The 11,551-nt window shown below is 36.1% G+C and overlaps 1 protein-coding gene across 1 annotated transcript; it reads right to left on the bottom strand.

Annotated features, from left to right (window-relative positions):
* Positions 1 to 535: 535 nt before the first annotated feature.
* Positions 536 to 11,141, bottom strand: LOC107217368 (ATP-dependent RNA helicase bel). Its single transcript, XM_015654872.2, has 9 exons — positions 10,937 to 11,141; positions 9,590 to 9,671; positions 8,395 to 8,740; positions 7,964 to 8,198; positions 7,361 to 7,839; positions 6,280 to 6,584; positions 5,857 to 6,156; positions 5,357 to 5,629; positions 536 to 5,123 (listed from the first exon to the last, which is right to left on the bottom strand). Exons 1-9 carry the CDS (start codon positions 10,979 to 10,981, stop codon positions 5,026 to 5,028), a joined length of 2,163 nt encoding a protein of 720 aa, XP_015510358.1. The 5' UTR covers positions 10,982 to 11,141; the 3' UTR covers positions 536 to 5,025.
* Positions 11,142 to 11,551: the final 410 nt, after the last annotated feature.

Below are 11,551 nucleotides of genomic sequence, written 5' to 3'. Positions count from 1 at the left end.
CTATTCGGTCACGAAATTAATAAATGTGAAAACGGCAGTCAACGCTCCAAAAATTTACAATCAATCCAAGATAATGAGCAATTTGTATATCACATCTGATGGACAAGTCAAAGTGTTCTCCAAAGATGAAATATTCTGAAGGAAATTGTACAAATGTTTGAGAATGCTCAACTTACAATTTTTCCCACTTTTCAAATCTCGATTATTATAGTATCGGATGTCCCGTCAAGTTCGAGGCCGTTGAAAAACTTGAATAACTTGGAAACTGAGTTTGTGAAAAAAAGTTTCAACAAATTATACAGACTAACGAATAAAGGGCACAGAAGGGAGAACGGCCTCGGATGTCTGTAGTAAATATCTTGCCTGTTTTGCATCCAACATTTCCATTCCACAAAATATTTGAATAACGATTATTGCGGATACAATGGATTCTGTAATTCAACATTGAAATCGGATAATTCCCTGAAATATAATTATTGCTATAGAGACCTTTATTACGGAACTGATAGAAATAAATACACTTGAAGCTGCATCATTCTTGTTGCTTTTATCTTTAATCTTTATTGTATCATTTGCTTTTAGCTATTCTCCTGTCACTCCTCACATCTGTAATAACTAACATAATACTACAAACAAACAAATAACGTTTGATCCGATAATCATTGTGAACGTATGCAGTACGATACATTCATATTAAATCAGATTGTTCCTTTGGAAATTTAATTAATCGTAGCCTTGCTGCACCAGTTTATTAATTACCCTAAACGGAATTGGGTACTCGTGTGAAATGCAAAGGAAAAACACGCGTTTTTAAAGCAGTATTTCAGGTATTTCATATGTTTAAGACAATAATGTACGTAGTTTTTTTTAATTATTGTTTTCTTTTTATTGATTGGAATACCTGCACAAGGTACAAGTGATTGGATTGATATATTTTTTTTGTGTTATTTTAATTTTTCTAGGTTTTTTTTTTATAATTCAACTAAGATAGCATATTAAACCTGTGATCACTAGTAAATCTCTGACCGAATGGTACATTCGCCAATGCGATATATCTATATCATTTTTTCTTTTACTATGAAAATTGTGTAATAATTATTTATTAGTAAAAATTGAAATGGATTGTGTATTAATTGGGCATGCACGTCGTTCGGTATGAAAAATTCTGTACGCAGATGATAAACTTTACTGCTACTTGTTACCTCGTCATTAAACATCGAAAGAAGTATATGCATAACGGATCAATTTTTTTCCTTTCTTCTCTCGAAAAAAAAACAACGAAAAATCATACATACCGATATACAATTATCACGACTTTTTCAATGAAAATCTAGATTGTTTTTTCAATTAGATTATACGTTCTTACATTAGACATTTTTGCCATCCCGCCTTGTACAAATTTTTCTTCCTCCTTTTGTTCCATTTGTTTTTCCTTTACTTTATCATAAATTAATGTGTTACATTATGAATGGTTTATTTTTATTTTTGCTTTTTACGTAACATTTAATGACAGTCGGTGGAGTTTCAACTATACCGTGGGCGCTGACCAATACTCGGACTTCTATTATATTATAGCGCTAGATGAACATGTTTCAAAAAACTCTATAGTTGGTTATTGGAATGTCATTAAACGGAACGTGTAAAAATGATAGGACAAAATGTAATATGCAATGTTATGACATGTTTATATTATATTATTATATATTATAAGTTTGTAATTGTGTATTCTCTTAGAAATGATTGCAGTCACAGTCAACATCCTCCTTTCTATATATATGTTTGTGTGCATGTATGTGATAATTAATATCCATAGCCCTTCTTTTCCTACAGCAACGCAGTTTTGCAACTATTGTAAGTGCAACCATGTTTTTTCTGATTATAATCATTCGATTGTTTACATATATACATACATATATGTGTGTATATATACTGTTTTTCAAGGCTGCTCGTCCGATAATCTTCAGAGGACTAAACACAACGTAAAAAGGTGCGCTTCAGAAAGTAGAAGAGAAAAGGAAAGAACACACAAATCAACGAATTACAACACAAAAAGAGAGAGAATAAATACTAAATAGATTAATAAATAGATCCGTTTAATTAGTTATTATTTTTCTTCTATTTCATCACCTAAAATATACTAAGAGAAATGTAAATCATAGTATCATACTTTGACAATTTAAACAAATTTAATAACGAATTGATTGCAGCTGCTCAATTAAATGATTTTATCATTTCTGCTAGTCAACTCGCGCAATTTGAACTGTATTTAGAGTCGATGATTCTATATTACTCACATTCGCATATACAGTAGAAAGTTCTCATAGACAATCTCAATTGATTTTTGTCACCACTGAATAGATTTAAAATCACAGTGTAAGAAATGGCGAAAGGGTAAAATTTTAAAAATTAATTCAGCGAAGTATTATTGCCGTTCAAATACGACTGATTTAATAACCGAAATGGAATTAATTTTGTTCTGTAACTTTTGTATTTTCAACTCCTAAAATCTAGACTGGAGGTAATTTGTAGTGTATCAAGTAAAAATTTGTACTACACAAAGAACCAGATGTAACAGGTTCAATAACTCAAATTTTGAAACCCAATTTCTCATTACTTCTGTGGCAGGGCCTTGAGCGAATAATTGATAATTGATTATTTACGGTTATTAAAATTTGTTCATATCCGATGCCACTGAAAGTTAACGGCACGTAATTTTGTATAATTTACTTCCGTTTCAAACACTATTTGAAATGTTTATTTGAAATAATTGTCATTCCTCCGAGAGGCATTCATTCGTCTTCACACATTGGTCCATGGTCATACGCACGGCACTGCCATACTTCTCACGCACTCGATTGCACTATCTATATAACATGTACGACAAGCTTATAAAATCCTGTCATGCGAACCGAATTTGTACTCTTCTTTTGTTCTTAGTTTTACGTGTCACACAGATTTAATAGTTATTAAGAGTCTGACGGACGCAGAAGAGATATTTTAACAACATTCTATAAAGCCCTACCAACATCGTTATCAATGATATTAACACATTATCATCGCGTGTTTATTCATTTGTTTATTTACTTTTTTATGTTTAAGTAGAAACAATGCCCTAAAATAGTTTTAGGACCGCAAGAGCGTTCAGCCCTCCCCGATCGGACAACAGCCAAATTCATGTTGTTTATTATTTGTAACGACTCAATATTCTTGCCATAACTCAAAACAGTGAGTTGGTATTCTCTGACATTCAATCATCAATAAATTTAATTAATTCATTATTGGTATACTTCGTTAATCGTGCATTTAGCTATTTGCGTAGAAATTGAATGTCCCCAAGATCGTACAATATCACAGTCGTTCTTTTTTTTCCTTAATCATTTTGTTATATTTTAACGTAATGTATTTATGCATATTACTTAATATGTTTATTTATAATATATAAACATATATACATATATATATATACTCATGTTTGTATGTGTATATATATATATATACATATATATATAGCGTAGTATACTGATCGATAGTTATAAAATATTAGAATATGTATGCGCGACGTTGCCTCATAGTCCATAGACCATACATCATCTTTCTTCAAATATCTGGGCCTTTCGATTGGCAAATGCGCAGCACTCGGTTTTTTTTTTCAATTACCCCCTGTAACTGCAACCGTATTAATTAATTTTTTTTTTTGATAGTTTATTTCATAATCCTTCCGCGCGTATTCTGACGTAGCCATTTCTCTTTTCTTTCATAATGACAAATTATCCGCTCATGTGTACCGCTAAGAACTTACACAGGACGTCATTGCTATATTTAGAAATAGTGTTCCGAATATCTTAATTGCCACAGTCTCTGAACACATTGAAATTTCTGGTAATATAACTTATTTAATGTAAAAATTACTAATATTACTATTTATAAACGAAAAAAAATATTACTTAAATTCGTTTAATAATTGTTCATTATGTAAAAATTTGCACAATGGCACCACCATTGATGATAATTATGATGCCAGCGCCTTTAAATATTACAAAATTTATATACACGTATAACTACCTATATATTGTGGCATGAACACAACAAAAGATTAATTTCTAAAGATATTTCAAGACGTTATCCAGCTCCCTTTAAATTCCATCAAGTAATAATTTACTAATGGCTCTTAGAATAGCGCGTTATCATTTAGTTTACACTGTTGCTACATGTGAGTCATGTGTAGCATTGTAATTTTTTTTATTTTCTGGGGACGGCAAACAAACAAATACCATTCGTCGTTTAATGATAATAATAAATTCAAAGAAAATTGATATAGAAATTAATTAATTTTTAGCAACGATACACGCGACTTAAGAAATGTGCCAAAATATTCATTTACGCTTCATTATATTCAAGCAACAAGACTTGGAAATACGAATATCGCGTACCGTTCAATTTTACGATTTTAATAGCACATTTTTCAAACCACGCTCTGAATTTAATTTACTCTAAACCTTAACGAGCCCCATAAGCCCTGACAGGAGTTCTAAAAATTTTCGCTAAGGTTCAATCTACTACATCGTTACTTGGAATAGTAATAACGATTCATTAATAATGATTATTTTCTACTTGTGTCCATCGACGACGTTTTTTTCACCGCAGAGAGATGTCTGTAAATAATTAGGCTAAGGAGCAAATTTTAACTATCGATATTTTCTTATATTTTTCCAGTGATAGGTAATTTTTAATGACTTCTCTAGGTATATTTCGTTCGTTCATGTTTGGTATTTTTATATCTCAGTAATCTTCATTCTGTTGTTGTTTTTTTTTTCTTTTTTTAAACATACATCTCGTAATTTAGCGGTGTTTCATCGCGTGTATTGTATAAGTGTATGTGTAAATGTCTGTGTCCATGTATTGAGATTAGGGTTCGGAGTGGAGTGCACGGGGGAGCAAGCGAGTGATTGTGTGTGTTCGTTACACGTAACCCAATTTCAGTGTTATATTTGTATTATTAAATTGAAGTGGATAATCGTCCTCCATCTACTTGCCGGTCCACCAGTCTGTGCCACCGCCACCGTTGTTGGATGAGGTATTGTACGATGAGTTGTTGTAGCTGCCTCCGTATCCTCCGTATCCACCTATCGCAAACGAACATTCAACGGGTATAGAAATTTTAATATATAAAGCAGGCATTCTAGAAAATGATAATCTGCAATTTAATCGAAGTGCACATTGAAAACTAAATTTAGCAATGATGAAACACTCTTCAGAATTGGTGAATTCAAAACGACCAGTTGTAATAGAGCCCTAGATTTTGGCAAATGAACGAATAAAATTGTCATAATGCCATATTATTGAAAAAATCACTAACCGCCATAACTTCCAGGTCGTCCGGCTCCGTTGTTTCGTGCAGATCCAGCACCAGGCTGTTGACGATAATCTCTTGCCCCAAAAGCACTGGCAAAACGACCACCGCTCTTAGTACTACCTGGTCTTCGTGCACCACCACCACCTCCAGAGTTTCGTACTTCCATGGACATATTCTCTAACCACGGAGGTAAATCCTGGTTGGCCTCTATCAGAAGCTGGACAAGCTCTCTTACTAAATTATGGTTTTTACTATTGAAGAATGAAGTGGCTACGCCTGTAAAATAAACGGAGAAAAGTTCAATTACAAAGAACCGTCAATGTTAGCTATTAAATCTTAATATTTTGTAAATTTTACTACCAGTCAATAGATTTTATATCTCAAGAAATGTCAACGTATGAAAGGCAACGATTCCGGTGTTTTATAACAGCCAAAACTTGCTTTTTTTCTGAACACCCATTTGATCGCCAGAATATAAATACTAACATATGTGCAAAGCGTACCTAGATTCCCCATACGTCCGGTACGACCAATACGATGGACATACTCTTCGACATCGCCGGGCAAGTCAAAATTGATTACATGTTTAACATGCGGAATATCAAGACCTCGTGCCGCGACAGCTGTCGCGACGAGAATAGGTGCTGATCCAGCGCGGAAACGGCGCAACGCATCTTCACGCTCACGCTGAGTTCTATCACCGTGGATACTAGTCACGGGATAGCCTGCTTGGTGCAAGTATTCCTCTAGCGTGTCAGCTCCTTTTTTTGTTTCAACGAATACTAGTGTGAGTGATTCCGCACCTGTAGAAAATGTTTATTTAGATAAGTATAATAGAAAGAAAACCATTGTTCCGCGTATAGTGTCTCCAAGTCTTTTGTCGGAATACGTGAATATGTTTGAACAAAAAATTTGAAATTACTTACTAGGCTGAGTTAGGTTGTTGGCTTGGAGTAGATCAAGAAGATAAGATCGTTTTTCACCTTCATCAACCCAAACTATCTTCTGGGTGATGTTTTCAGACGTAGAACCAACCCTGCCGACTGCCAAGAAAATATAATTGTTCAGAAAGTCACGAGCTAGCATCTGAATCTCTTTGGGAAAAGTGGCAGAGAACATAAGGGTCTGTCGTTCCCCGGTTGGAGGCATTGTATCTTGTTCTACTATGCGACGAATTTGCGGCTCGAAACCCATGTCAAGCATTCGATCCGCCTCGTCTAGTACTAGGTACCTACAATACATAAGAATGAAGACTGTTACCATTTTTTCTATTACATAAAAATGTAATCTCAGGAATTAATTTCATAAATGGAAGAAACAATTTCAATTTAGGACTCCAATTTTATGTCATTTCTGCGTAAATCTGACAGCGACGTTTGGTAAGCTTGAAATATGAATTTCCTTGACTTTGCGAGATATTGTTTGAAAGTTCAATAGTTTGGCGATCCTTGAAATAATTAATGACATAATAACAAAATTCACTGTTTGTTAAATTTTTGTGAGTTATTATTACATGCATTATTTTCTCAATAATGACTCTAGACTTCAATACTTTGATCAAATTATTCGAAATCATACTCTGATCAGAATTGTAGGAATGGCCTTTGAGGCTATACTTTTCAACGCTTTTACTTCATCTGTCAGTTTTCGATTTTCGTTCAAATTTTATAATAATACGAAGGTGTTGTCATGATCCGTTCTGCATACTTTCCACATCTGCGTTCGACTTGAGCATTCCAAATTTTCAGTACAATAAAATTCAAACTGTACCAAACGATGTACGTATTGCGAATGTTAATAAAATTTTGTATTTCATGATCAAGAAACCTTTCTTTTTATATAAGTTATGCCTGAAGTTTAAATACCAAATCAGTGTATTGACTTGGAGCACGAAACCTTCAAATCTCGAGGGAAAAAAAAAAAAAAAAAAAAAAGGAAAATGTGAAAACACATCATATGCAGAAATATACGTGTACACATGGAATGCAGAATCCTAATTGTACTAACCGGCAATTGTGTAGACCAATTTTCCCGCGATTAAGCATGTCGACGAGACGACCAGGTGTGGCGACAAGAAGGTGGCAGCCGCGATCAAGTTCGCGTAACTGATCGCTAACATTGGCACCGCCATAAACAACAGCAGGACGCATTCTTGATCTGTAAGCAAACTTGCGCGCTTCATCATATATCTGGGTAGCCAGTTCTCTGGTGGGAGCCAAGACTAGACCCAGAGGGTATTGTTTGCGCCTTCCAAAGTTGGCGCCGACAGCGTTAGGTGGGGGAGGTCGGGGACCGCATTCGTAGATCTGATTTAATATCGGCACTAAAAATGCCGCAGTTTTACCAGATCCGGTCTGCGCGCAGGCCATGACGTCGCGACGCCCGATGATGATCGGAATCGCATACTTTTGGACCGGCGTTGGCTTATCGTAACCAGCAAGAGCGATGCTGTTCTTTACAATCTCCGTCAGCTGTACTTCATCGAACTGAAAATAAGAAATTAATACAACATCTTTTAATATTTTATATCATATTTTCCTTTATTCAAACAATTCGATTATTTGAATTCCCAACTAACGAGATTGAAAATGCTAGAATTATTTTACATACGCATGTGATGTGTGGAGGTATGTTATCGCCGGTGGCCTCAACGGGAATATCCTCATACTTGCTGAAATTGATTCCAGTATTTCCTGTTCCAAACAATTCCACCTCCAACTTCTCATCCCTCGTTGTTGGGATTGTCCAGTCAACTTCATTTCGTCCTCTTCCGCCATCCCTGCCACCCTCGCGTCCGCCGCCACCCTCGCTATCTTTCCATCTTCCACCTCCATTGCCACTCGATCTACGATGTCAGAAAATCAAGATTACTTCCATTCCAAAGTGATACGAGGGATTTGCTGTCAAGATTTTTTCAAAAACTCGATTACTACTTTTTAGTTGTTTATTTTTTTGCTCATTAGTATGCTTAGATTGTATTTTTCTTTCATGTATTTCTTACATGTAATAAACTTCCTTAAATTTACATGACATAAGTGTACCTGTTATCATTTCTGGACTCTTGCCAGCGGTCATTTCGAGGTTGCTGTTCCTGCCAACGGTCGTTGCCGCCACCTGGACCACCATCTCGGTTGTCGTTGGTCGGGTAGCGCTGATCACGCCCTCCCCCGTTCTCTTGATTGCCACCACGACGATTTCGACCTCCAAAGTTACCAAAATCAATGTCACGTCCACCCCCACGGGAATCTCTGTAGCCAGAGCCGCCGTCACGGCCTCCGCCACCTCCTCTACCACGTTCCCGATCTCTGTCACCTCCCCTGTCTCTGTCGCTAGGTTGCCTCGAGTTGCTGGGTGGTGAATTTGTATCACCGCCTAATGGCGCAGGACCTGTATAATTTTTTCACATCTATGATTCTTGAAATGAAGTATATATTTTAAGAAGTACCAGAAATCAAAATTTGTGTGAATATTTTTTTTTTTTTTTGTTCTGTACGGGGATCAAGAGAAATTTGTATTCCAAGATAAATGAATATAAATGATGAAAAAATAAGCTCCATCTTAAAAATAAAATTATCTCGCAACATATTTTGACTAAATATGTGAAATCTACAAAATAGGTTGCAAAAGTATCATCTGCACTACTACTAAAAACTTTCAGAATTCACGAAGATTATATTGTCTCAGTGTTTTCACTGATGAGTGAATTTGCAAACAGTGACAATACAGTTTGGTAAAGTCGGCTTATTAGATTCAAAATGATACATGTACCTGATGAATTATTCTAAAATGAGCTACCACAAGTCTTTCGACCTGCTTCAGTTATTCACAAATGCTTACCGACTAGAAGAATAATGAAAACAAGGAAACAGCCTATTTGCAACTATTATCACATCATTTACTTTCCCTACCGCAATCATTGCTCTCATACAAACTAACTGCTGAATGGCCTCATTTTTTCCCCTTCGACATTAATTACGCAATCTCATGGAACTGAGTTAGATGAGTTAATATAAAAATAAAAAAATCGCAACAGAATGTAGTTACCAGACTTGTGACCAGATTTAACCAAATTATAAAAGATAGCCAAAGTGATTGACGGCTAGAAAATTGCTGTTTCAAAATTTAGAATATTTACATAAATTTCAATCTTACACGTTTCCAGAATATTGTCTGAAATACTTTTATGAATTTGCAACTGGATATGAAAAAATAGATTAATGTAAAGAAACTACTAACCTCCGGACTTATTGCGGAGATGAGGTGGTACGTAGCGACCCCCACTTGGCTGGCGGGAGTTCTGCAAGTCCAGACCAGCAAACTGAAAAATGGGTTAAAATCAATGCACAAGAAAACTAAAATTTTTATGAAATGTCTGCAGTTTCCCGAATGTTCTAATTTTGTGAATGAGTGAAAAGAAACGAAGATTATATTTCTTAACATCATGTACCAATAATAAATCATATGATCGCATTATGTAATTACTTTTTCATCAGTTGTTGATCAAATCTACATGTAAATAGCCAAGGTGCAAAAAAAAGTGTACAATTTGAAAAAAATTCTCTGATTCCTGAATATTATCTAAAGAATCAGCACTGGATGTTGACCTACAAGTGTCGACACGCAATCTATATTCAATGTAGTTTAAAAGAAAAAATATAAAGTGCATCAAGACTTTTCGCTTTTGTATATCCTATTAATCTTTTTTTTTTATCAATGAATCATACGCATGACAGGGAATTTCCCTTTTCCTTTCTCAGTTTATACTCTTGCTCTGGAAGAGAAAATTCGGTTCTTCCAGAAGTAATCGCTAAGACATCCGGATATCTACACGTTTAAGCATGTATGTGTGTGCGTGTGTGTTCCCACGGTTTACACATGCAGTTACAGAAGGCTTGGTATGATTCATTGGAAAAGTACTGTTTGAGGATTCAATCACAAGTTGAGTGTGTAATTACACACGATAAGAGATCTTTACGCGGAAATGACGGCGGCTAGGTGAGTCGTACGTATATAGAAGGGATTTAACAAAATGATGAATAATCATCCATCGTACGAAAATCAGAAAGATTTCATGATAATTCTAGATCACGATCATTACGCATGTTATAACGGATTTTCCGAATGAAGAGAATGTGCGACAAGGAAAAAATAATATCACCGGAGAAAGGTGGGGTTTTTTTTTTTTTTTTTTTTTTTTATCGACTAATTATATTCCCGTCACGTTGTAAAGCCAGACGAAGTCTAGACCACGTATTGCCGTGTATTCGATATGTCTCGTCAATGAAACGAGGTAAGTTACCTATGCCGTTCTAGGAATCGTTGGCCGCCATTATCCCAAGAGGATGTCATGTAATTTTTGCAGAAAATTAGAAATCCGTTAATTAGGCTTTCTTCTCAGTACCCGGAGGCGCAAAAGCTCGCGAAATTCGGCCACACATCCAGAAAACTCAATATCGAGAACGAGAGCGAAGAGAAGAGTGGCAAAAATTCGGCATGGGACAAGACTCGGTGTGCATGGCATCGAGTGAATAGGAACCGCGATGAATAGAATGTGACAAATAATTTATGGGATTGTTTGATTACCTGCTGCTCTAGACCTGATCCATTCTGGTTGGCTGCATTACTCATATTACTCCGTCTCGATACGTAGGTTTCGTGGCTCTCGCGTAGAAACTCGGCTCAATCTATCTCAAAAAACAATTTTTCTCGCACAAAAGATACTCCAGCCAAGTTACACTGGCCGCCTGCCCTGACACAAAGGCCTGACTCCGCTTGACGTCGACGCAAAAAAAAATGGCTGCGGCGATACTCAAAATGGCCGAAACAGCGCTTCCGCTTGCCAATATGACGCTAAGGATGACGCTATTCACTCAACTCAACCGGGTTCCGCATGAATTACTGAGGCGATTTCGGCCGCGGGCGTCAGTCAACGCTCGTGTTCTTCCCAACGGTATTGAGCAACGAGATTTTCTTACGGATGCTTCTTATTAGTTACTAGTAGCTGGCAATAATCCATTGTGATTGGCCTAAACGAGCGATTGCCCAGTAGCGCCACCTCGGTTCTAGAACGCTGGTTCAGGGATATCAAAATGTCCGAAAAGCTTTATGCCGAAAACAGTCCGGATCGCTAGAGTGGATTTTGACTCATTTTTCACTCGTGAGAAAAGCATTTCGGTTTAAAGATGCCTTCTCATTGGT

This window comes from Neodiprion lecontei, chromosome 4, assembly GCF_021901455.1.
Source record: "Neodiprion lecontei isolate iyNeoLeco1 chromosome 4, iyNeoLeco1.1, whole genome shotgun sequence".
NCBI lineage: Eukaryota > Metazoa > Arthropoda > Insecta > Hymenoptera > Diprionidae > Neodiprion > Neodiprion lecontei.
The sequence above is the reverse complement of the archived record's forward strand: the minus strand, read 5'-3'. Positions and strand labels throughout refer to the sequence as shown.

What these genes read in the sequence shown, in the direction of transcription:
- LOC107217368 (XM_015654872.2), bottom strand. Translation starts at nt 10,981, where the DNA reads ATGAGTAATGCAGCCAACCAGAATGGATCAGGTCTAGAGCAGCAG. An exon ending in GAGTCCAGAAATGATAACAG is followed by an intron (nt 8,199 to 8,394) that starts GTACACTTATGT and finishes CTGACATCGTAG; the next exon opens with ATCGAGTGGCAATGGAGGTG. An exon ending in CAACAACCTAACTCAGCCTA is followed by an intron (nt 6,157 to 6,279) that starts GTAAGTAATTTC and finishes CATTTTCTACAG; the next exon opens with GTGCGGAATCACTCACACTA.